The 26159-nt window shown below is 44.4% G+C and overlaps 1 protein-coding gene across 1 annotated transcript; it reads right to left on the bottom strand.

The window, feature by feature from the left end:
* LOC107324985 (feather keratin Cos1-1/Cos1-3/Cos2-1-like) lies at window positions 1-25178 on the bottom strand. The gene is made up of 3 exons (XM_015885423.2): window positions 25123-25178; window positions 673-772; window positions 1-318 (listed from the first exon to the last, which is right to left on the bottom strand). The coding sequence occupies exons 1-3, from the start codon at window positions 25176-25178 to the stop codon at window positions 1-3; spliced, it is 474 nt and encodes a 157-aa protein (XP_015740909.2).
* Window positions 25179-26159: the final 981 nt, after the last annotated feature.

Genomic DNA, 26159 nt, shown 5'->3' with positions numbered 1-26159 from the left:
CTAGCGCCTTCTGCCACAGTAGCGGCTTCCAAAGCCAGACAAGTCAAAGCCTCCTGAGGTGATGGGCACACCCTCTGAGCTGAGGATACTGCCAACAGCAGCAGAGGTGGAGGATCCTACAACAGTGTTCTGTGGGAAGGAGCTGAGGATGGGTCCAGGCAGGGTCACCACCACAGGAGAGGGCTCAATGACAACATTGGAGTTCTGGCACTGCCTGACACAGGGCTCATTGCAGCTGCTGGCCAGAGGGGTTGGGCCGCAGGGCCGGCATGGCACACACTGGGAGTAGCAGGACATGTCTTGGTACTGGAGGTAAACCTAGGAGAGAGTTAGGAGGAAACACAGTACATGACTATGTGAAGAGCAGCTGGATACCCTCTCACAAAGGAGCCAAGGCAGCTACTATGGGTAGAGATGAAGACTGTGACAGCATGTCACTTCCCTTCATTGTGCCAGGGCACTACAAAGAGCAGCCTGACCCAGAGAGGCTCTCACAGAGTACATAAATCATAAGCCATGTGAGCCATGTCCCAGCCTCTCTCTGCAGACCATATCCGCCTCCCATAGCAAGGAGCCCCAATCCCCAGCATAGGACAGAATAACTATCTGAGAACAAGGCCACTGAAGCAAAATCTTGCTTAGCAAGAGGAGGAGAGAGGGCTTTACACTTACCCGGTTCCCAAGGAGAGCGAGGCAAGAGAAGTTGATGGGAGAGCTGGGAATTGGGCTGCCTTTTATACTGGTCCTTCGTTGCTGAAGGCCCAGAGGTACCCTTAGCAGAGGTAATAATTTTATGGCAAGCTCACATTGAATGCAAGACATCCCTGCTAATGATATGAGTTGTGCTTTGGTTTCCTGCAGTGCTGCCTTTTCATTTCCAGATTTATGCCATGCCCATCCTCTAATGAAGGCTTTTTTGAGTGCTGAGATGAAAGGCCCAAGGATTTTTAGGGCAGGATTGCATTAATGAGACAGAAAACAGCTCAAATGATGGACCAGTCCTAAGCACGTAAGTGTCATCAGCTTGGTTTACTGCAGAGGGGTAGTTTGAAGTTCCATCCTCAGGATACTTTCCAGCAAGTATCATCTGGATACCCAAGTCTTCCTGTGCATGAGAACGTGTCATGTCCTTTTTATTTATTTATTTTTTCCCCCCTGTCTCCTCATCTTGCTTTGATGGCCGTTTTTTTTTTTTTTTTACCTTCCCATAGGTGTAGGTTTCCTGCTGTTTTTTTACCTCATCCCATGTAACACTCTGGAAAAGAGTTCTTGACTCTTTTGACTTGTCCCCTCTTTATGCTATCTGTGAATTCACAAAAAAATGCCACAGAATCATAGAAGAGTTTTGGATGGAAGGGATCTGAAAGATCTCTAGTTCCAACCACCTCCATAAGCAGGGATACTTTCCTCAAGATCACGTAGCTCAGTCCTATACAGCACGACCCTAAATATTGCTAGGGATGTGGCATCCAAAGCTACTCTGGGCAACCTGTTTCAGTGAAGAACGTACTCCTAATATCTAACCTAAATCTACTATTTTTTACTTTAAAAATATTATACACCTTCCCCTATCATTACATAAACTGATACCACACTGCACTTATAGAAGAGAGGCTATATTTATGGATATAATATAGATAAAATATAAATATAAAATATAGTGATTTAATAGAGCTTTGTTGTAACTAAGGCAGCAACTTAACAAGACTCGAGATGGCAGAATGCACTTAATTATTTACTGCACAGAGTGTGTTCAAAACACATGTACATCTATCTGTGAACAGTGCTTTTGTCATACTAAATCCTATTAGTGCTGCAAAGAGTTGGCTCTGGAAACAACTGTTCTGGAAGCTGACTCAATTAGTCATTATGGCTTCTAAGATGTTTTAACTGAGTTTTTCATTCTGCTGGAGTGAAAATCTAGTGGAGAGGTATGGATTTGAAGGATGGACTGTTCAAAGGATTAGGAATTGGTTGGCTGGATGCAGCCAAAGGGTTGTGATTAATGGTTCTGTGTCAGGGTGGAGGCCAGTCACAAGCGGTGTCCCTCAGGGGTTGGTCTTACAACCAGTGCTCTTCAATGGACAACAGAGAGAGGGAGGTGCTTGTACCCCTCTACTCAGCTACTGTGAGGCCCCATCTGGAGTACTGCGTCCAGGCCTGGAGCCCCCAGTATAGGAAAGATATGAAGCTCTTGGAATGAGTCCAGAGGAGGGCCAGATTATCAGAGGACTGGAGCACCTCTCCTATGAAGAAAGGTTGAGGGAAGTGGGCTTGTTTAGCTTAGAAAAGAGAAGGCTCTTTGTGGCTCTCCAATTCTTGAAGAGAGTGTATAAACAGGAGTGGGAATGGCTTTTTACGAGGATGGATAGTGATAAGACAAGGGAGAATGGTTTTAAACTGAGGCAAGGGAAGTTTAGATAAGATATTAGGAGGAAGTTTTTCACTCAGAGGGTGGTGACACACTGGAACAGATTGCCCAAGGAGGGGCAATGCCCCGTCCCTGGAGGCATTTGAGGCCAGACCGGATGTGGCTCTGGGCAGCCTGGTCTAGACGTTGGCAACCCTGCCAATAGCAGGGGGGTTGAAACTAGATGATCACTGTGATCCTTTTCAACCCAGGCCATTCTATGATTCTATAATTCTATCATAGTGAAGGTACATCAGAAGAAGGGACAGAGCAAGGGAACATCAGAAGGAAAAGTGATTGAAGAAAGGGGATTGTCTGTTCCTGAGAGGGATGAGAAGGTGGAAAAGTAGTTCCATTCAAAGTTCAAGCTGTTTTGGGGGCCACTGGGAGGAGGATTTTAGTTTTGTCCTCATGCTTGAAAATTAACAGATGTGTAAGAGAAGGTTCAAGGATTTGAGAAAAGCAGGAAATATAGTAGACAAAAATATATGTTTGTTGGTTTGTAGATACACTACTAAGTCATTCCAAAATGATGAGTTTTTATTTTTCTAGCTGTGTTACATACTGATAGTGACTATCTGTGAGATTAATCTTTACCTCTTCCTTCATGTTTGTTACATCCCAGGTGTCCCAAAAAACAAATGCCATTACTTAGGTTGCTAAAGACTGGGAGACCCACTGAAGACCTAGCTGTCACTAAGGGTGAAGACAAAGGGTCTACATTATCCTTCTCTTTAAAAGGCTTACATCTAATGTGCTTCCATGTCTACTCTTACAGCTGGAAAGTTGGATATATGTAGTGTCTGCAGAGAAGTTAGGTTGTTTTTTTTTTCCACATGGCCATCTGCAGGTTCCCAGAACTCCAAGGTGTCCTCCATAAAGAAGCTCATAGTGTTGTTGACTGAGGGACCAAAATTAGTCACTGCCAGAGCAGGCAGAACCAGAGGGGGAGTGTCTGAGGTATAAACTTTTATCTTTCCCATTTCTTTCTTAGCAAGGGTAACCTCCTTGCTAAGTCATTTCCAGCAACTCTTCTCTTGAGGAAGGTGGATTTCTTTCTCTCTCATATACCAACAGTTGAATTGGTCTCAGCCTTCACCTCAGATCATTGTTGAGTCCACCCATCACGTCAGAAGGGAACTGTGCTATGGACTCAATCCCAATTCTGTATTTTACCACTGCCCAGAGCCCCCCCAAACAGCTTGTAGTGTTTGGACCTCACATGCTAAAATCAAGACACATCCAGAGGGATGAGGGACACTATAGGAAAGTAACATTCCACATTCAGTTCCCTGCCATCTCAGACGGATAGTTTCTTTGTCCCTGAATACACACTTTGGGACTCTGACTTCCTTCTGTACATCTTAGCATTTTAATCAGCAAAGCTTATCGTGGGGATATATTTCCTAAATTAGTGGCACAGATTTACTCTCCATTATCTTGACACAGATACTGTGAGTGTGAGTTCTGCTGGAGAACAAATTCCCCATGGAATAAAACTCCATTATCCCAGAAAAAGTGAGAAGATGGAGATTTTCTCACTCTGGCAAATTCCCCAGTGCCAGTTCTGCAGTCTCAGTCTCAGTGAAATCTTTGTCTCTAAGAACAGAAAAATGGTGCCCAGGGCCTAGAGAGTTGAGTAGAGATGGTGGCTTTTATCTGAACCATAGCAGAAGGAGTGTGAGGGGAGCATTGCCTAGTGCATGGGATCCTGCATGCCTGAGCTCTTATTTCAAATTCAGCAGTGCCTTCAGGAATTCCTTCTCTGCACTGAAATTGGTGGTTCCCTTAGGATGACAAACATTTTAATCACTACCTTGGAAGCAAATTAGTATGATTGAAGAGAATACTAAAATGTTGATGCTAATAATGAAGCTGTATGTCTTTCATACAAACTCAGGGAAGATGAAAATGAGAAGACAGAAGTCATGAAGCTGCAGAAAGCAGTGGGTTGTTTTGGGGTACCACTTGGGCTATAATTCTCCCAGAGAACAACATGTAAACTGACCAAAAAGTGGGGATTTCTTGCAGGGATGCACAGGGAACAGGTGCTTTGTGCAGCTTAGGACATGCAAAGCTGTGATAGATCCTAAAATTATGGTACTACAGGGTATATAGGTTCAGTGCCTTGACCTCTTCATTGCCCTGCCTCACCACTGTGCAATTTGAGGTCACCTGCATTTCACAAAACAGGTTTAGCAAAGCCAAGATGTAGTACATGGGTATCCAAAATTTTGGCTCGTCTGGGCCATACTGAATGAAGAAGAATCATCTTGAACTGCACATAGAAGACATAATAGAGTTAATGTTATAAGTAACAAAATTATTTTTGTATATTTTTTTCTTAAAATAAAAAAGAGGGCAACAAAAACATAAAACCGGTGGGAATTTGATCTCATTTTCATGAAACTAATGCATAAATGTCTGGTTCTATGGAAATGGCTGCAGTTCTTAGTGAGTTCTCAAGGTGCTTATCAGAGATTTTTGATCTTATTTTACTCTTCCTGTTCTCCATCCTTGACAATAGTTGCTCACAAATACATGTACTGCCAAAAAGTGGTGACATTAATGAAGTGAGGGATATTTCCCTTTGGTAAGACAGGGCTTATAAAAGTCTAGTAAAGAGACATGATCAAATTTTTGAGTTGAATATCTGATTGCAACTCTATACATTCCATTTGAAAATTTGTATGTTTATGTTGACTGAAAATGGAGTTGCAAATATACAAAAAAACTGATTATTTTTTGTCAGTCTTGAAACCTATTCTCAAATTCCTTTATCAAAATGGGAAGTGAGGCAATTATAAATTAATAATAAAATGAGAAAACCTACATTTCTGCTTAATAACAAAAACATATCTTCACAGACACACGTGTGTAAGTCAATTGAAATATTATTATCACAGTGTTTTACTCACTAAGTGGCATTAGAGCATATAACATATAATACACGTGGGTTTTGATTTGACTGAATGTTTGTGGTGAGTGCAAGAGGTGGAGTTAATACTGCACTGCACCTCTCCTCACTGCATTCTGCTGCCATCTATGTAATCCATACTCAAGCTATGGGCAATCAACACATAAAAATGGGTTTTGTTTTTTCCTCTAGTGAGTCCCAGAACTCTCAATGTGTGTGTGTGCCTCAGTGGTCGTTCCTAGGCAAAACCTCTGATATGCCCAGGAATCAGCCCAGATGGTGCCCACAAACACCAGCCATTGTAAGAGTGACCCAGCAGAGAGTAGGGTTTATCCGGCCAGAGAAGCAGCTCAGCAAAGGGAAAGACCTTTTTGTCTATTGCCTATTGACTGCGGAATAACCAGGGATATCCTTCTGGACTTGAATGAACAGAGCACAAAAGACAGTCCACTGCAGTGTGTCCCTTATTTTGGGAATAATGAAGAGTCCCCTTGTACACCTAAACTATTCCTCTCTAAAAAGCTGAATTGTTTTTCTGAGTAGATTTGCCACATAGGGAATTAGGATTGAGGGAAAAGAGTTGGAGGAAAGACAACTTTAATGAGTCTAAATATGGAAAGAAGATGTACTGTAGGCAGCAGCTAGTGTGGTGGTATTCCTGCAGGGTGTCCATCTGCCTTCCTTACACAGAGAGGGAGGTCGTCAGTTCTCTTCCTAGGGTGGTGCTGGGAGGTGGAAACAGTAGAGGAAGGAGAGAAAGAAAAGAGCAGAGGGAAACTTAGACACTGACCATGTTTTCAGAGAGCCCAGACTGGTCAGTTTCTGCAATCCTTTGCAGGTGAATCCAGGAATGAATATCTATTCTAAATACAGTGCTCTAAAGCTCTATCTTCTGTCATTGATCACTTTCTGGATTCCTGATGTTCCTTCTCTGGGATCTCCTCCAGCAGCTTTAGCAGGGGAGGCATTTTTTGCTACAGTAGCAGCTACCAAAGCAGGAGAGACTGTAGCAAAGCTGACATAGCTGCCACTTGTTTGAGCAGGACATGTCTGGTTTCTGGAGGTGCACCTGGGACAAAGAAGGGGGAAGCATATGAGAGGCTAAGCCATGGGAGAAGAGATGGCACCTACTGGTTTAGCATGCACTGCCTAGCTCAAAGCCCAGGATCCATCTCAGATAATTCCTAACCTCATACTGTAGAATACCTTCTCTCCTCTTCCCTGTTCCGTGTGAGGAAGATGCCATTTCCCGGCTAGGACAGCTGGTATCAGGTTAGACATTCATTAGGAGAGTGGTGATCTTGAAGGAGGAGTAGAAATAGCATCACATATGCCTCATCTCCAAGGAGAAGGAGGCAAGAGAATTGGATGAGACTAGAGAGGAGCCAGCTTTTATAGCAGTCCTGTACTGCCCCAGGCATAGAGTCACTCTTTGTAGAGGTAATTATTTTCTGAGTCTCATGTCAAATGTGAAACAGCTAATGATATGGGTTGAGTTTTGGTTTCCGGCATTGTAACCTCTTCATTTCCTGGCTTATGCCACATGCTTTCACATAAGAAGACTTTTATAAATGAAAGAGAAAAGGCCCGAGGACTTCTGGCACAGAAACACATCAATGCAGGCAGCTCAAGTGCTGATGATAACAAAATTACAGAGATCATAATCAGCTCCATCTTCTCAATGCTGAATTGCTAAATTTACTTTAAAATATTCTACAAAGGGCAATGACTGTGTGTTTGGAGTATTTTTTCTACATCTTAAATTGTCAATAATAATGCTATTTCTTTTGATATCATTCAGAATTTTCTTTTAGAATTCTTTACTGAAGCCTGAACTGCTTCTTTTATGTCATTAAAAATAAAATAAAATAAAATAAAATAAAATAAAATAAAATAAAATAAAATAAAATAAAATAAAATAAATTCTACCTAATTTTGCTTCCTAATCCATTGAACCACTATACTGGGTTCATATTGTAAGTTTTCTGCAGCAGCTTCAGGGATGGCCTCTGTGAAAACAATCCAGGGGCTGCCCCTATTTCAGAAAGAACTAATTACAACTGATTCCAAACAAACAAGCTGCTGGTATCTGGCAGATACTGGGATAGCTAGAGTCCTTCCTGAGAACCAGGGATTGTGATCATGAGGCTACTTTCATTTGCCTACAGAAGGCTTCATTGACTCCCCCTTCCTGATTAGGTGGCCTATACTACACACCTGTAACACTATCACCTATGTCAACCTGCCCTAAATCTTTACCCACAAGCTTTCAATTCACTCTTCATCTACCCTTAGGCAGAACTCAATACATTGCAGTTGCTCTGTCACATGAAAACAACTTAATCCCCTTGCCTTCCAGGCTTGTCTTTCCTGAAAAGCACACAGCCATCTCTGACAGCATTCCAGTCATGCAAGCCATCCCACCATGTCTCTGTAATTGAGAATGAGATCATAGACCTGTGACTGCATACAGATCTCTAATTCTTCCTGTTTATTCCTCATGCTGTGTGTGTTGGTGTACAGGCATTTCAGAGATGTAAATGAACATGCAGGTTTGCCCATAGCATTGAAAGATCTTCCACAGCTGTGCCCTATATGCATTTCTTTGTCTGCTTGCACCTGCTGGAAGCAACCCAGTTTAAGCTGTATTTTGCTGACTACATATGTCTCTACATATCCTTCCCCCACCTTTCCTAGTACCGCTCTTCTTTCCAGGCTGGCCAACCTGTTGGCTAAGACACATGTGCTCTGCTTAGAAAGGTAGATCTCATCTCTCTCCATCAGGTGTCAGTTTTCCAATGGGGCCCCCTGGTCATAGAAACCAAAATCCTGTTGCCAACACCTTGTGTTTCCAACATACAACAAATGCCAACAACCATTAGTTAACTTGGAAAATCCTCCTCCTCCTCCCATCCTTCCTCCTTACAGAAAGGACTAAGTAGAAAATTACTTGAACTCCTGAATCCTTGGTTGTCTTATTTTCTCTTTCCGTCCTGTTGAGGTTTAGTGAGAGAGGTGGATATATGGCAATCAGACAAGGTCAGATCACCACAGTGACTTCTCCATTTCTCTTTGTATTTGCAATGACTATGATAAGTAAAATTTCCATGGGTATCTGTGACTTAAATTCTTTACTGTGTTTTATATCTGTGCTACCAGGAGTAGTCTCTTTCTTTCAAAGCTGTTCCCCTTTGAGCTTTTTTATACGGGTGCTAGTAGCCCATTTACAGCCACAGGCAGAGCACAGCCCAACCTTCTTCCATAGCCTCAAATAAGCAAGGATGACATCAGATCCATGCAGAAAGAAAGCTGTGAATGGGAGCTGCTATGCTGATAACCTTTCTTCAGCTCTTCCTGGCACTGTTAGAAAAGATCATGCATGAGATCTGGCAACAGAGAAGAAACATTTACTCTCTTGGTGACCTCCGACCCTTCACCAGAATTTCTTTCCCTAGTTCTCCAACCCTCATTGTCTCTTTTATATCCTGACAATCCCCAGTGCTTCACAGGTAAACCACCAGAGAAAATATTGGCTGTTTTCAGTATTTGCAAACCTAAATCACAGGATTTTTAAAGTGAATTTCTCAATCTCTATCCTGTCTAGCTCATGTAATACTGCATGCCATAGACACCCATTTTCACCTCTATATTAGCACTGTGTCATGGTTTAACCCTTGTAAGGGAATAACCACCCTAGCGCTGGTGCTATTTTCATATATTAGTACTACTGCAGTTAACACATTTATCAGTAACAATCCCAAACCAATTATGTGTATTGCTTCAATAAATCATCTTTCTTTTTAAATGTTTTTCTATCGGTCCAGTGAAAGCCCTTGTGTCTGGGGAGCTCTGTAAGGTAAAGTCAAACTACACTTGTAACATGGTAATTATAAACATTATTTTCCTTGAAAATCTGAAACAACACCATTCCAGCCACTATGAAGAAAAGTAACTCTATTCCAGCCAGGTTGGGATGTTATCTCTGTAATAACATCCACTGACATGTAGCATAGGCCAGTAAAGGCTGTTTCAGTGTTCCCTCACATTCCCTTACAGTGGTACTCATACAATTTTAGGAGCTTCTCAGCCTCTAATTGTAAAGCCTGAAGGAATAGACATGGGTTACACAAGCCCACTAATTCCTTGAGTACGGTAGTTTTTGCCAAGTTCCCAATATTGCACAGACTATTTTTCCACTGAATTTCTTGATACTTCCTTTTTCCTCTGTTCTCAGGAACAGGTCACAGCCAGGTAGGGTGTGTACAGCCAAGAAGATGTTGTTGTTAGCTCAGAAGATCTATGATCTGCACCCTGAGAGAGGGACTGAGTGAGGAGCAGAAAAAGACTGTGGCATGGCATGAGGCTTATTTCCAAGGGTCCATGTTGCTGTCACTGTTAAGCTGGTCCTCATTGCTGGTAGAAGATTTGGAACCTGAGATTTGATCACACCAGGTGTACTGACAACACCCTTTCCACCCTTTTTGTTGAAGCAATTTTTACTTTTGCTCACTTCCTATGAATTCCCAATTGTCCTTATCCTGATATCTCCGTTGGTGGCAGACAACCTCCCATTGCTCTTTCTCCAAATTTTTCTTGCAGTAAGTCCACATCAATGTCTTCCTTTCTTTCCAACTCACCTGTAAGGAAGGGGACAGCACTTGTATAAAGTGTAGCCAAAACACCATGTCTGCAGCCACAGTGATAGGTACAGCCCCTTCTTTTTTGGATTGTTCTGGAAAGTAAATTTGTTGCAAATATAACCTATACTGGCTTCCTAGAAATGATTGAAAGACTTCAGGTGTTATCTGACTTATCTGAGGCATCTCCTCAGATACCTACCGTGGTAATCTCAAAGCATACCTACTGTGGATTTACAGGTCTGGAGCCAAGTTTGTTCTTTTGAGGCTGCTTCAGTGCTTGTGTTGGGCTGGCCCTGGCTGGCAGCTATGTGACAACACAGCCACTTGCTCACCCAGTGGGACAGGAGAGAAAATAATTAGCACAAGAGCAAGCAAACTTGTTTGCTCAAATAAAGTCAGGGAAATCAGCAGTTATTGCTGCAGTCAGAATAAACTTGACCTGGGAAATCTAACATTAAATACTTAGATATTGATTGGGAAACAAAGATGACAATCATGTACGCACTCAAGAGAAAAACATCTTGCATTCTTGCAAGAAACAACTTCACTTCCACCTGACTAGTATCCTTTGCCCTTGTTAGCACCACACGTTATGCTCAGTCCCTATGATTAGGGAATAGGCAACGCAGGGGGCTGGGTTCCAGCCATTAGAGATTATTTTTTACTCTGCTTGTTCTTTTATCTTTTATTCTTCAGTTTCTTCCTTCATGTTTCCTTGGCTCTAGCATGAGTTCTGCACAGAATGCAGTCCCTTCAGGGAACTACACCCTCCAGTGATTGGTTACTCATGACGCACAGTCCTCTGGGAACTGTAACCAGCTATGCTATCAGTCTCCCTTTATTGACTGCTCTGTCTTTGTTGTTCCTTCTCTATATTTATGATCTTGTCATAAATATATTTTCTCATTTTCTCCACAAACCCTGTTTGAGTCAGAGGTGTTACCAGCTTCCCTGAATGACTCAGTTGAACAAACATAGCTTAGGACTGGAATATGTGAATATGGAGCTCCCAGCTGATTGTGAAGAACAAAAGAAATCACAAGGAAGGTGGAATAAGGAGCAGGTTGTCTGAGAGTAGTACAGTGGCACTATGTGCACATGTGGGAATTGGATAAGAAATGCGAGTGATCTGTCAGTGTTGAAACTATCAAGGGAGTTGAGGGACAAAAACAGAGATGTCTTCATGTCCTTTGGCAGCAGAAAGAAAGCTAAAGAGAGTGTGGACCCATTGCTCTGAGGGTAAGGGCACAAAGTGGTAAGGGATGGGGAAAAAGCTGATATACTCAATGCTTATCATTTTTCTTGGTTTTCATTAGCAAAAGTTTGTCCTCAGACCTCCACATCCCTGAGCCTGTCAGCAGTGTGTCTGGAAATAAAACTGCACTCACAAGAGAGGAAGAAAGAACTAAGGAAACATTAACAAAGTGTGGAGACACATGAGTCCATAGAACCAGGTGAAAGGCATCCAGTCATTTCATGGTCATTCTATTCTCTTTGAAAAATAAAAGGAATAAGTTTCTGAAGATTGTAAAATTGCCTCCACATTTGTAAGTGCAGAGAAGAGGGATGAAGTGCAGGCCAGTCATCCACCCCTCAGTTCCTGGAAATGCTAAGGAGTAAATGACTCCAGGAAAATATTTCTGAACACATAATAGACAAGAAGGTAATTGGGAGCAGTCAGTGAGTGTTTAATGAGGTCAGACCATTCCTGATCAACTTCATTGCCTCCTGTGATGAGCTGACTGTCACTGCAAACAATGGGAGGACAGTGAATGTTGTGTACCTTTATTTTAGCAAGTTCTTCAGTGCTATCTCCTGTAGCAGTTTATCGACAAATTATTGAGATATAGCTGGCGAAATGGATGATATGCTGAGGACTGCCATGCTCAAAGAGCCATGACAAGTGATGCAAATTTTACCTGGTAGGTAGTAATTAGCGTGGCACTTCAGTGATCAATAATGAGGTCACTACTGTTTAACATTTATATTAACACTGGGAAAAATGGAATGTAATGCACTTTTGGCAAATTAGTGGAGAACACCAAATTAAGGGGAGGAGGCAGTATGTTTTGGTACAGGTCTGTTAGTTAGAGGGACCTAAATAGACTGAAGAAATGGGCTGATTAGAACCTCAACAAGTTCAATAAATGCAGTGCTAAGCTCTTGGACCTTGGGAGGAACAAATCCATGCACCAAAGCTGACTGAGGGCCAACTATCTTGGAAGAAGGTCAACAGAAAAATATGTGGAGTCCTAGTGGACAAGCTGAACTGGAGTAAGGAATGTGCCCTTGCTGCAGAGAATGCGTACTATATCATAAGTTATATTAGTCAGAGTGTAGCCAGAATGCTGTGAGAAGTGATCTTCTCCTTTTGTCTGGGACTTATGACACTGCATCTGGAGTACTGCATCAATTTGAGGGCTTTCCAGTACAAGAATATTCTTGACAGACTGCAGCAGAGGCATCTGTGAGAGGTTCAGGGGTGAAGAACATGAAGTGCAGGCAGGCTGATAAGGCTTGCTCATTCTGGGGAAGAGAAGGCTGAGGATTTACAACTGCCTTATCAGAAAAGAAAAAAAAGACAGACAAGGTATCTGAAAGTTCTAAAAAGAGAATTATATGCAATGAAATATAATCTAGCTCATGAGGAAAACATCCTCAGACATACTGGGGGAATTCTTGCATTGATTTCCACCTGATCCATTTGTCCTGGACTACTCTCACTTGGGTATAAAAAGGGCTGGGTGACCCTGTCAGATTTGGAGGACGGGGGTCCCTGCAAATCTTGAAGTTAATGGCCCATGTTAACACAGGCCCATGTTCCTCAAGATCACAAACTTGACCAGGGCATGGTCACTGCAGCCCAGGCTGCCTCTGATCTTAACCTCTTTAATGATCTCTTCCACACTGGTGAGCACCAGGTCCAGCAGCACTTCACCTCTTGTCAGTCTGTCCAGTATGTGGACCAGAAAGTTGTCAGTGGACTCCAGGAGTCTTCTGGGTTGCTTGCAGCTCACCATATTGTTTTCCCAGCAGATATCTGGGTGGTTGAAATCTCCCATCAGGATGAGAACCTGTGAGCATGACACCTCTTGCAACTCTAACATCAACAGGCTCCCTTTGATTGGGCAGTCTGTAGCAAACCCTGACCACCAGATGTTCTTTATTGGTCCAGTCCCTAATTGTAACCCATGAACTCTCAAAATGTTTGTAACTGTTTATCAGAGACAGCTTTTTGTAGTCTATCCCCTTCTTAACACAGAGGAAAACTCCTTCACCTCTCCTACCTTGCCTATTCCTTCTAAACCGTATAGCCCTAAATCATGGTCTTCCAATTATATGAATCATTCAGCCATGTTTCTGTGATAGCAATAAGATAGTTCTCCAGTCCTTGGACTCCTCATCTGCACATCATGCTCTGATTTCAGGGAAATATTTCTGGGCCCAAATGCAGCAAGGGAAAGGTGATTGTCACTGGCAATAAATAGCCTGAAGTACCATCCTCAGCTCTAAGGAACAGTGCCATAAAGGGATTGAATGCACTAAGTCCCATCATTTTCCTCAAGGAATGATGAAGAGGTGCCTTTGTGACCCTTTTTACCTCTCCCAAAGTAATTCCTTTCTACTTGGACAGCTTCAGAGAGTGCCCACAGATGCAAGGACCACACAAAGCAACAGTCTGTGATGCAGCAGAGTTTAATGAGTCTAGTGGGAAAAGCGATGTCTCCAAGGGGAACCCTCAGAAAAAAAGGTTGCCATGGACAGGTGAGAGAAAAAGGAGTTCCCACAGGATAGCCAGCTGGCATCCCTGCAGAAAGAGGGAACCTCATGGCCAGAGGAGCAGTAAACAATGAAATAAAAGGAGGGAAAAAAGAGAGTAAGGGAAAGAGAGGCACTGGCCATATTTTCATAGAGCCCAGGCTCATTCTTCTTAATGAACGGCCACCATCTGTAGAAAGAGCAGGGGATAATCGGCCTCTCTTGAAAGCAATGACCAACATCTCAGTTGTCAATCAGGCATCATCTTCTGGGTTCCTTGTATGTAGGTGTCCTTCTCTGAGTTGCCAGTCATGGCTTTAGCAGGGAGGGCACCTTCTGCCATGGTAGCAGCTGGTAATAGAGGAGAGGTCACAGCATCCAGAGTTGATGGGGACTCCGTCACAGCTGAGGATGCTGCCTACAGCAGCAGAAGTGGAGGATCCCACAACAGTATTCTGTGGGAAGGAGGTGAGAATGGGGCCAGGGAAAATCACCACCACAGTAGGGGGCTCGAGAACAACAGTAGAAGACTGGCACTGTCTGACACAGGGCTCATTGCAACTGCTGGCAAGAGAGGTTGGGCCACAGCTCAGACATGGCTGACAGGGCTCACATGGCTGGCACTTGTCAGAGCAGGACATGTCCTGGGACTGGAGGTACACCTGAGGATGAAGGAAGAGAATAAACAGAGCGCAGGATTACTTAAGGAACAGATTGCAACCTACAGCAGTTAGAGAGGAAAGGTAAAGACTGAGCAGCATGGCATGAGGGTTTCTTTGTCTGAGCCCACCACAGTCCTTCATATAGCAATGAGGCCCAGGAACGTTTCTGCCCAGAATCAGCCTTTTTACTCTACAGGTGCTCTCTTGTCTTCCCTCTCCCCTGACCAGGATCTCAGAGCACTAACAGAAGATCAAGGATCAGCTATTGCCTAAGATGTCCTTGAAGGCTAGAGAAGGAGGTGAAGGACAAAGGAGATTCCAACTCACCTGGTTCTGAAGGAGAAGGAGGTGAGAGAAGTGGTTGAGAGAATAAAGAGCTGGGCTAGCTTTTATACTGGTCCTGCACTGCCTCAGGCCCAAAGGCAGTCTTTGCATAAGTGACAATTTTGTAATACGCTCATAATGAACGGAAAACTTCTCAGTTAATGACATGGAATGTGCTGCTGTTTCCCTCTATGCTGCCTTTGCATTTCCTGGTTTATGTCATGCCCATTCCTTCATGCACAATGAGAAGCACAAGGATTTCCGGGACATGGATGCGTCAGTGTCGTCACTGTAGTCAGAAGACATGGACTGAACACTAAAGATGTCCAGAGATGTTTGGTCTCTGGTAGGGCTATTTGCTATTCTGTTCACAGTAAAGAGTCCAGATGGTCCCAGCCCTGCAATGATCATTTGGTCACATGAGAAATTACACTGGTTCCAAATCAGAACCAGAGCATAAAAAAGAAATAACACTTTCTGCATTACTTTTTATGGTTTCAAACACTTTTTCATGTGTTATTTTTACATCATTCTTTAGAGAAAGAGACAACTTCTATGGAAGAGATCCTACTGTGTTCAGACCTTATATCCCAAAATAATTAAATGAGTTTTAGATAGGTAGGAGGGAACAAATCCTTCTAAGTCATGCAAAGAAGTCTAGGTCATTGTAAAGATAGATGAAATACTGCAGAAGGCCCAGGAAGGAATTATGGAGAAAATATTTTATAAGAAGCATAAGAAGGAGAAGCATGAAAACTTACCCCTCCTTCATATGAAAAACTGGCTGCTATACTCTATCAGTAGCAGATGTAGAGATAACCGATGGAGTAAATGACTGCTGAGACACGGCTGAAAGCAGTATAAACTGGCAGACAGTTGTATGAGTTTTGACACAAGACTACAATACATGTCATGGATCAGATTTTTTTATTTTTTTTTTTTTTTTTTTTAGATTATAAGAAGTGAGATGGACGGTGGGGAAAGGGAAGAGCTGATAAAGAGGGGGATGTATAGTCAAGCAGTGTAAATATGAGTTTCTGGCTTCTCATATCATGCACAGAAATAGTCCCATTCTCAACACAGTCATCTTGGGGTGACTACATAAATGATGCAATTAAACTTCTCCAGCAACAGCTCCAGTCCCTGTTCTAATGACGCATGTTCTGATACACCTGAGTCCGCCAGGTACCTGGGCCCCTTAAGTACTATTGCTGGTGGATAGCCACCAATCCAGATTCAGATCTAGGGTTGGATTTAGTGAGGTACTTCTTCACACTGTCTGCAGAGAACGCCATGTTACTTCCCTATGTGGAGGATGCCAAGTTCCAATTTAACACTGTCTGTCTCTGTAAGATGAGCCCACATAATTGCCTGTAGCATGTAACACAAGGGTACCTTGGGAGTGGTTATGTCTCTGCTTGACTGACTGTATCTCTGGTGAGTCTGGATCTCTGCATCCCACCCTGTGCAGCAGAGAGATCTATCATTAAGAACACCCCATGTGACTTTCACAGCTGAAATAAGACTTGAAGTCTGGGGAAACGAGCAGAATGATCCAGCAAAACTGGCATGGGTTCAAAATGAGATTGAATATGGGGAAACTGATGATTAGTGCTGGAGAAGAGGGTCCTTGGTAGGAGATATGTTAGTGTTTGTACTTTCCATCCTTCATATTCCAACCTTCTCAACATAACCCAAGGAGGGGAAATATCTTCCTGGACCTGCATGGGAGGATGAACTAAATCCTCAGCAGATGAGTAAGACCCATGAGCCAAAGAGGTGAGAAGATTCTCTGCTGAAACCCTGGAGCTATTACATATCTCTCCTCCAGCTCTGGGTAATCACCATTTCTTTGTGGGAAGATTTCCTGTGTTCTTGACTTCTGCCCAAGAAAAAACAGATGGTTGCCCAGAGGACCATTTTTTTTTTCTCTCTCCACACAGCTCCTGTGTTGCAATGCCTACTTCGGGAACTGAAGAGCTATCCCTGGAGAGCAGCTGTGGTGGAAGCTGAGAAATCCAAACATGGTCCCTGAAAATTTTTCTTCCCTGAGGGAATAGATATGAAAGTATTTACAGTGAGACATTCTGAGATGAGGTATACCTATTTGTGCTGAGGATGGTGGTGAGTATTGGGGAGAAATGTCAGAAGGAAAAACAAGACATTCAAATACAGAAGCAAGCAAAGCATGAAAAGAAGAAAGAGGGTCTGTGCCTATGGGGGATGAGACTCATAGAATCACCAAGGTTTGAAAAGATCTAAAAAATCATCCAATCCAACCATCCACTGATCACCAATAGCTCCCACTAAACCACGTCCTTCAACACATCTAGTCTTTCCTTGAACACCCTCAGGGTTGGTGACTCCACCACCTCCCTGGGCAGTCCATTCCAGTGCCTGACTACCCTTTCTGAGAAGTAATACTTCCTAATGTCCAGCCTGAATCTCCCCTACCATAGCTTGAAAACATTTGAGAAGGTGGACAAAGTGAGAAAATGAACATTTGCATCTTAGTGGGATGTTAATTTTGGTTCTTTCCTTGTGCTTGGGAAACACAAGAAGACAACAAGACATCAGGATTCAGAGTTTTCAAAGAAAAGCCAACTCAATGGTATATAAACTGGAATATGTGGGCAATGCTAATCCTCAGTATGATGATACTTTTTATAGTTCCAATGCTTCTTGTACTCAGAGTACCTGTGATTAAGAATTGTGGAAGATGTTTATCTTTCCCTGTTCATTGACCCTTATAATTTCCTGAATAAATAAATGCCTTAGTACTACTGAAGATTTTAGTGGGAGACCACTCAATGGCTTTTCAGTCATGGAGTACTGTGGGAAAAAGGTATGGAAGAACCTGCTCAGTTAACATGCTCATTGTTTCTGTTTGCCACAGTTGGGCTGGAGAGCTGGAAGAATCTTGCAGCTAAATGAAACTCAAAGATGAGTTCTTTGTGTGCACATGAACGTGACTGCTGCCACAAGTTGCCGTGAATGGATTATCTTGCCAGATTAGCAGTGAAAATTGCTGACCAGAGGTCAATGGCTAGAATTTTTGTCAACATATGGTTTTGAATAAAGTGGGAGACTGCTCAACACAGTGCTATCCTCTGAAGGTCTGACTCAAGAGACATGATTTTCTCTGGGGATGGTTACCTTTCATCTTTTGCAGCTGCTTTAGGCAGCAGGAGAAGAGGAATTGAAGACAGCACTCCTTGAGAAGTATTCCTGTGGGAGGTAATGGGTATCATTTTATTATGGATCTATGCTAATCTTTAGTCTCAGACTTCCAAAGAAACCAACACTGCTTTGCTGTTTCCATTCCCGGGACTTTTGCTGTAAACCAAAGATCCAGGATCTTTCTCTTTCACCACCTTGTATCTCCTCTTGATTTCCCTGCACAGGTGTTAAATTAGGTTTTTTCCAAGGTGCCGTGGAGTTGAACATCACCACCCAGCAAGAAGGACAAATTATAGTAGAGGGACACCTTTCATACCATCTGTACCTATCAGCTCTCTAACATTAATAACTTGCTCAGAAGGCTTCCAACGGGTCCTGCAGTTTGAATGAATAGTTTATAATAATAACATCTTTTTGGATGTTTGTAGGTGTGCAAAGGACAAATACTTGTCAGACATTGGAGTTTTAATCCTGACTGGACCAGTGTGTGAACGCACCAGACCTGACTGAAATGTCTGGGGAGCATCTCTTTCCTCAGAAGCAGATCTCAGCTGAGCAGGGCTTTTGTTACCATGGAAATTTTACTGACAACTCAAAAGTGATGTAGAGGGCAGCATGGCTGGATGAGGAGCTGTAGAGTATTCTGTGCATGCAGGGAAGTTTCCCAGGAAGTACCTTCCTTCACTTACTCCCAAGCTTGTCCTTCAAGTTGCTGGGGAACTAGTGATCTGATCCTTGAATATCCCTAGAAAGGAACTGCTCCCTTGCACTGTCCGCAGAGAAGCTTAGCCCTTCTCCTACTGAAGCCCCTATTTTCACCTTTATCTTGCCACAAGGGCTTTTGTTAACACCATGGGTTATGTGGCTAACCAGCTCTAGGAGGTGATGAGCAATGCAGGAGGTAGGGGTCATGTATATGATGATTACTTTATGCTTCTCATTACTTTCTGATTTCCCCTGCTGCAGTGTTTTTGCATGTTTTCTTACTGGTGTGTCTCCCGGCATATCTGTTCCATTATGCCACTCAAAGGTGACACTTAACAGGAATACAAAAATCAAAAAGAACCTGCAGTACTCCTCCCTGGAATTACCTAGTTACAAAAACTTGGGTTAATTCTCCATATCAACATGTGGGCTGCTACTGCATGGCCATGTGCTGGGAGGGTGTTTTTTTCTCCTGCCCTGCCTCCTGGGGCTCCCCCAGCTCTGCCTCACTTCTTTTGCAGAGACACCAGTCTGTATGACTCTATCAAGGACCTCAGCGGGGGGTCAGATGACCTGGTAGAGACTGACCACAGGCCCACAGAAGAAAAGAGCTGGATTCAGGGAAACTGCTTCATGCCTGGGAAAAGCCAGACACCATAGGTCATCCATGATGGAGTTCAGAGAAGCACAGAATAACAGAATTGTAGGGATTGGAAAGGTCCTTTAGAGATCATCAGGTCCACCCCTCCTGACAGAGCATTTTCCCTACAGTAGGTCACACAGGAAAGTGTCCAGACAGGTCCTGAGTCTCCAGAGAAGGAGAGTCCACAGCCTCTCTGGGTAGCTTCTCCCAGTGCTCTGTCACTCTCACAGTAAGAAAGTTCTTCCTTGTGTGGCTTGAGCCTTGGATACTGTCTTGGATGGCCCTGTCTGATAGGAGCTGGGTGTGTGCAAGGGGAGTGAAGGCCCTGTGTGTAATCTGGATGGCTAATTTCAATGTCAGTCTGTGAGTCCTTTATGCTCTGCAACACTAATTGACTTCTGGGCTGTGCAGGGTACTCTTTGGGGTTTGGAGGGTACATTGAATCATAAAATCACGTAGAACTGTAGAATGGCTTGAGTTGAAATTTACCTTAAATATTATCTAGTTCTAACCCTCCTGTCATGGGCAGGGTCTAGATCAGGTTGCCCAGGACCCCAGTTACCTTGGCCTTGAACACCTCTATGGATGGAACATCCACAGTTTCTCTCAGAAATCTCTTCCAGTGTTTCACCACCATCTGACACTATCCCTTCCTTCCTTGCTCTCAGGTGCAAACCGTGCCTCCTGATTCTGCATAGGTACTGGAGGATGAGGAGAAGTTAGAGACCATTGTAAATGCTGTCTCTCATGCCTTCTACAATCCTGGATCATATGATGCTGTATTATGACCTAGTCTGTCTCCCCAGCACAATGCTGTTTAGAGCAGAATTCCCTTCTGCACAAGCTTGTGATCTGCTGATCTCTCAGAGCCTTCAGCAGCATTAGGCTCTCCACATGAGGTTAGCAGAGGTTGAGCTCACTCTCTTCAGGATATGGGTCTACAAGCCAGGGGTCTTTATCCAGGCAGAGAAGCCTGAAGTCAAGTCCTTGTCACCACTGGCTCTGGTGGAGCTGGAGAAGTCTTCCTGAGCTCCAAAGGACAGTGGTTGAAAGGGTTCTACTGCCATGTGTCCCACTGCTGTATACCTCCAGGAATCATAGAACTGTAAAACAGTTTGTGTTGGAAAGGAAAACACATTACCATGGGTACGGATACCTTCCTCTAGATCATGCTGCTTAAGGAGCGCCTCTTAAACCAGTCAAGGTTCTTCTGAGTGGCAGCCTTTCTCTCTAGCATATCAATGATACCACAAAGATTGGTGTTGTCAGCAGTCTTGCTGGAGCTGCCCTCCATCCCCACAGTCCAGTCCCACTGACAAGTAGTTAAATAACACCAGTCCCAGAATAGGCAGCTGTGGAACACCACTTGTCACTTCTTTCCACCTGGATATTAAGTTGTTTATCACATTTTGAGTGCAACCATCTATCCAGTTCCTTATCCACAGAGTGGCTCATCTGTTAAATCCAAGTCCCTTCAATTTAGAGATGAGGATGTTGCATAAGACACAAATGCTTTGCACAGCATAAAAGACCTCCTTGTATTCTCACCTTGCCCCCTGCCAGAAAGAACATCTTTCGTTTCTGGTAACTTGAGACCACCATTAAAGGGTGACTGAGGCTGAGGCTGGGGCACAAAAATTTAGTGATAGTGAGAAAGGAAATGAGTTCACTTCAAGAAGGTGGCTGTCAGTACAGGCAGCACTGAGGGGGGACAAAACTGCACCAACCACACATGGTGGAGATGCCACGGATCATCCATCTTCCTGCTCCACAGAAAGAGACAGCAGATCTCTCAGGTTGCATCTGGGAGCCTTACAGTATGGAAGTACAGAAGACAGAAGAGACTGGAGACAGTAACAGATACAGAGACAAGCTTAGGCTGTGATTACACAGAGTTCAGTCTTCCCTCCTTTGGAAAGGGAACACTGGAAGTTCAGCCTTTCTGATCAATGACCAGGATCTCAGTCCTCAGTCCAGCATGAGCTTCTAGGTTCCTGAGGTTCCTTGTTTGGGCTATCCCCTGTAGTTTCAGTGTAGGAAAGACCTTCCTAACTGCAGGTTGGGGATGACCTACTGGAGAGGAATTCTGTGGAGAAGGACCTGGTGGTCTTGCTGGATAACAGGTTGTCCATGAGCCAGCAGTGTGCCCTTGTGGCCAAGAAAGCCAGTGGTATCCTGGGGTGCATTAAAAGGAGTGTGGCCAGCAGGTCAAGAGAGGTGATCCTCTCCTCCATACTCAGCTCTGGTCAGGCCTTACCTGGAGTATTGCATCCAGTTCTGGGCTCCCCAGTACAAAAAAGAGGGATCTCCTGGAAAGAGTCCAGTGGAGGGCCACAAAGATGATAAAGGGCATGGAGTATCTCCCTGTGAGGAAAGGCTGGGTGGCCTGAATCTGTCCAGCCCTGCGAAAAGAATACTCAGAGGGGGATCTTATTAATGTTTATAAATATCTTAAGTGTGGGAAACAAAGGGACATGGCCAACCTCTTTTCAGTGGTCTGTGGGTACAGGGCAAGGGGGAAAGGCCATAAACCGGGGCATAGGAATTTCCTGACCAATATGTGAAAGAACTTCTTCATGGTGAGGGTGATGGAGCACAAGGCTCACTGCAGCTTCTGGCCAGCAGGCTTTGGCGCTGGTTGTGGCAAGACATATCTTGAGAATGGTGTTGCATTTAGGAGGGAGAGAAGGGAGAAAGCAGAGCATAGGGATATGTATGGAACTGTTCCTCAACTTGCCAAGTCACATCCCAGAACAGCAAATCTAATCTGTACAGAGAGGCAAAAGGGTGTTTTTTGTGGGTTTTTTTTTTTTTTGCTTTATCCAGACATGACTCTAACAGAGAGGCTAGGTTTAACAAGGCTGCTACCTCTCTTTAGTGGATATCTCATGCTGGCATACCCCCAGACACTCTGAGTCAGACCTTCTCCCTCCTCCCCCTACCATTAAACATAGCACCAGGATCCAGCATGGCAAAAAAGGATAAGGGGAAAGGCCTTCAGACACACATGGTTCCCAAAAAGAATGAGGTAAGAGAAGCAGATTAGAGAGGGTTGAAGACTTGGCATGGATTTTTTAGTGACCCTGCTCTGCCCCAGCCCAGAGTTAGCCTCTACAGAAGTGACAATTTTCCAGGCAGCTCAAGATGAATAGAAAACATCTCAGCTAATGACATAGACTATGTGGTTCTTTTCCCTTACACTGACACTTCATTTCCTGACTTATGCTGCACTCATTCCCTCATGGAGGCTTCTTCTGAGTGTGGGGATTGAGAAGCCCTAGGAATTCTGGGCAAGGAATGAGTCAGTGATGGCAGAGGACTCAGCTGCAGGGAATGAATCAGTGATGGCAGAGGACTCAGCTGCAGTGTCAGATGGGTCCAACCAAAGCAAGTAATGCTGGCCTTGGGGCACTCTGGAGGCATTGTTTCTGGCCACAATAACAGCAAGGGCCCAGCAGCTCCCAGCCCTGCAATCCCTGACTTAACACATAGGAGCTTCCCTGCATTCTGTTGTGCCATAACTGTTTTCACCTCCCTCCCAACTTGCTCTAGGAATCACCTGTGGACCTGTGGTTGGCTTCCCAGGCAGTTGGGTGGACTCTTGGTGTTCATTTCTCTTCCTCCTCCAGTTGCCCTCTGGAGAAATTGCTTGTCATCCTTGGACTCCTCTGAGCAGTCCCTACACTTTCACAAACTATATTGTCAGTTCACCTGGAGGCTTGTCCTGCTCAGAGCATTGCAGACTTGCCTTGACTGAAAGGTACCCAGTATTTACTCAGTCAGCTCCCAATGGTGTCCATCCATTCCTGTGAGTGCTTATGCGTACCTTATGTGTGTAGGTGTGCACATGCATGAGGTCATGTTTCTGTGCACACATTGTTTACATATGCATTTGTGAGTGCGTTGATGTAACTACACCTGCATGCAGGCACAGGTGTATTTTGTACTGCCTGTGTATCTGAGTGTGCAATGTATATGCACACACAGTATGTGCTAGTGCACATGTGCACAGAATTACCTTGATCCTCTGCCCAGCACAAGACCCGGGACCTGCACTGTCACCTCTCTGTGCTGGTGTCAGGTGCTGGTGCAAACTCAGCCTCTCTTAGTTTGACAGGATGGAAGAAAGGTTGGAGTGTTTAGATTTCATCTAGCCTTTCTCTGGTGCCCTTCCAGCAGTTTCCAGAAGCTAATCTGTTTCCATGAGTCCACCCCAGCTCCTGGCAGATCTGAAAGGACTTTTCTACAAGATTCTGCTGGTTCCCAGAGGTGTAGTAGCTTTGAGGTTCAGAGGGCCCTTTGTCAGGGAATTCAGCAATTAGGAGAAAAGGGAATGCCTAGAGAGACAAACAGGAGGGAGGTGGTGACACTGCATCTGGGATCAATGGCTTCAAAGTAACAGCAGTGACGCTGTAAATGTCCTGAGACAACTCTAACTGCAAAACCATCCAAATCCAGGACTACCATCATCCCCCAAATGCAACCTCATAAAAGTCTTTCCAGTGGAAGGCTTTCCCCATTGTTCAGTCTTGGGTGAAGAGGAGGAAATCTGGCTGCAGGATCCTACTGCCCAAGGGAAAGAAAGGGAATTCAGTATCAGTTTACATCACCCCACAGGAAGAAACATACATATGCTGTACTTTGAAAAGATTTCATTAAAAAAAAAGAAGTATTGAGACAAAATGATTTGATGTTTGCCTCATTTAATATTTCCTTTGAGAACACTGTGTTTTCTATATCCAATGTGATCCACTACTAAGACCAGTTAGCTTTTACCAAGTGTGTTTGGAAAAATTTCAGTTTCTCTGTGAAGTGTAGATCTGGGCAGAACTGCAGAAAATCTCTTCTACACAAACCTGTGATCAGCTGCTCTCAGGCCTAAGCTGAGAGGTGAGAATGGGGCACAAACCAAGGGCAAACCCTGAAGTGACCTGGCTAGATTCAGCGACTGTCCCAAACTACCAAGGAGCCTGGCAAGGCCCTGTGGACAACAGGAGGCCTCCAAACTAAAAGGAACACATGCAGCAGGTCTGCAGCAAGGCTGCTCTAGATATGGCCTTGACTGAAGGATGAATGTCTACAGTGTGCCCCACTCTCCAGTGCATAGGAGAGAGATGGATTTGTGCTAATTCCCACCAAAGCAAGAGTTTTCTCATGGAATCATAGAATAACCAAGGTTGGAAAAGACCTAAAAGGTCATCCAGTCCAACCATCCACTGATCACCAATATCTCCCACTAAACCATGTTCCTCAACACAACATCCAATCGTTCCTTGAACACCTCCAGGGTTGGTGACTCCACCACCTCCCTGGGCAGTCCATTCTAGTGCCTGACCACCCTTTCTGAGAAGTAATACTTCCTAATGTCCAACTTGAATCTCCCCTGCTGCAGCTTGAAACCATTCCCTCTGGTCCAATCACTAATGACACATGAGAGAAGAGGCCGATCCCCAGCTCACTACAACCTCCCTTCAGGAAGTTATAGAGAGTTATAAGGTCTCCCCTGAGTCTCCTCTTCTCCAAGCTGAGCATTCCCAGCTCCTTCAGCCTCTCCTCATACGGCCTGTGCTCCAGACCCCTCACCAGCTTTGTTTCAGCTCTTCTGAACACGTTCCAGGGCCTCGACATCTTTCTTGCAGTGAGGGGCCAAAAACTGGACACAGTACTCAAGGTGCGGCCTCACCAGTGCTGAGTACAGGGGGACAATTACCTCTCTGCTCCTGCTGGCTACACTGTTTCTGATGCAAGCCAGGATGCCGTTGGTCTTCTTGGCCACCTGGGCACACTGTTGGCTCATGTTCAGCGGAGCATCAATCAATACCACCAGATCCATTTCCTCTGGACTGTCTTCCAACCACTCCACCCCAAGCCTGTTGCATCACCTGGGGTTGTTGTAGCCGAAGTGCAGGACTCGACATTTGGTCTTGTTGAACCTCATCCCATTGGCTTCAGCTCAGCTCTCCAGCCTATCCAGATCCCTCTGTAGGGCCTTGCTACCCCCAGGCAGATCCACTATCCCAGCCAATTTGGTGTCATCTGAAGCCTTACTGAGGGTGCACTCAATGCCTTCATCCAGACTATCAATATAGATATTGAAGAGCACAGGCCCCGGTACAGAACCCTGGGGAACACCACTCGTGACCGGTCATCAGCTGGATTTAAGTCTATTCACTACCACTCTCCGAGCCCAGCCCTCCAGCCAGCTTCTTACCCAGCCAATAGTACCTGTTCAAGCCACGGGCTGCCAGTGTCTGCAGAATACTGTGGAAGACAGTGTCAAAGGCTTTGCTGAAGTCTAGGTAGATCACATCAACAGCCTTTCCCTCATCCACCACATGGGTCACTAGATCATAGAAGGAGATCAGGCTGGTCAAACAGGACCAGCCCTTCATGAGCCCATGCTGGCTAGGCTTATTCTCCAGTCATCCTGCACATGCCACGTGATCTCACTCAAGACAGTCAGTTCATCTGAGCATAGTAAACAGAAGTACAAAAAGTCATAAAGAGACACAACGAATGATGCAGCAATGGTTTATTGAATCAAAGGAGGGAAATGATGTCACTCCAAGTGGAGGCCCAGAATGTGGGAAGCAGCAGGGGCAGACAAGAATCTGTTCACCCTTTGCTATGGCAGAGTTGCCACACAACAGCCATCTAAGTGCTCATTAAAGGAGAGAGGATGGCAGGTCACTCATGTGGTTTCTGGGACCTTCGCAGAGAGTTTTGTGGAGAGCAGAAGACAACAAAGAGAAGAGTGAGAAAAAGTGAGTGGAAGAGAGTATTGGTTGACAATGGCCATGTAGTCAGAAAAGCCAGTCTGTCCCTTTCTGTCAGTCCTTACAGGGCAAGCCAGACATGGTCATCTACTCTGAAAACAGCAGCACAAAGTCTGTTCCTCTGTCCGGAGCCATGCTCTGAG

This window comes from Coturnix japonica, chromosome 27 (assembly GCF_001577835.2).
Source record: "Coturnix japonica isolate 7356 chromosome 27, Coturnix japonica 2.1, whole genome shotgun sequence".
Lineage (NCBI taxonomy): Eukaryota > Metazoa > Chordata > Aves > Galliformes > Phasianidae > Coturnix > Coturnix japonica.
Note: the sequence above shows the minus strand (reverse complement) of the source record. Positions and strands in the feature narration are given on the sequence as shown.

Excerpts from the sequence above, each read along its gene's own strand:
- LOC107324985 (XM_015885423.2), bottom strand. The coding sequence starts at position 25,178 with ATGAGGTTCAACAAGACCAAATGTCGAGTCCTGCACTTCGGCTACAAC. Across the intron at positions 773-25,122 it reads TTCGGCTACAACAACCCCAG|GGTACCTCTGGGCCTTCAGC; the intron begins GTGATGCAACAG and ends ACCTCTGCTAAG. Across the intron at positions 319-672 it reads TCGCTCTCCTTGGGAACCGG|GTTTACCTCCAGTACCAAGA; the intron begins GTAAGTGTAAAG and ends ACTCTCTCCTAG.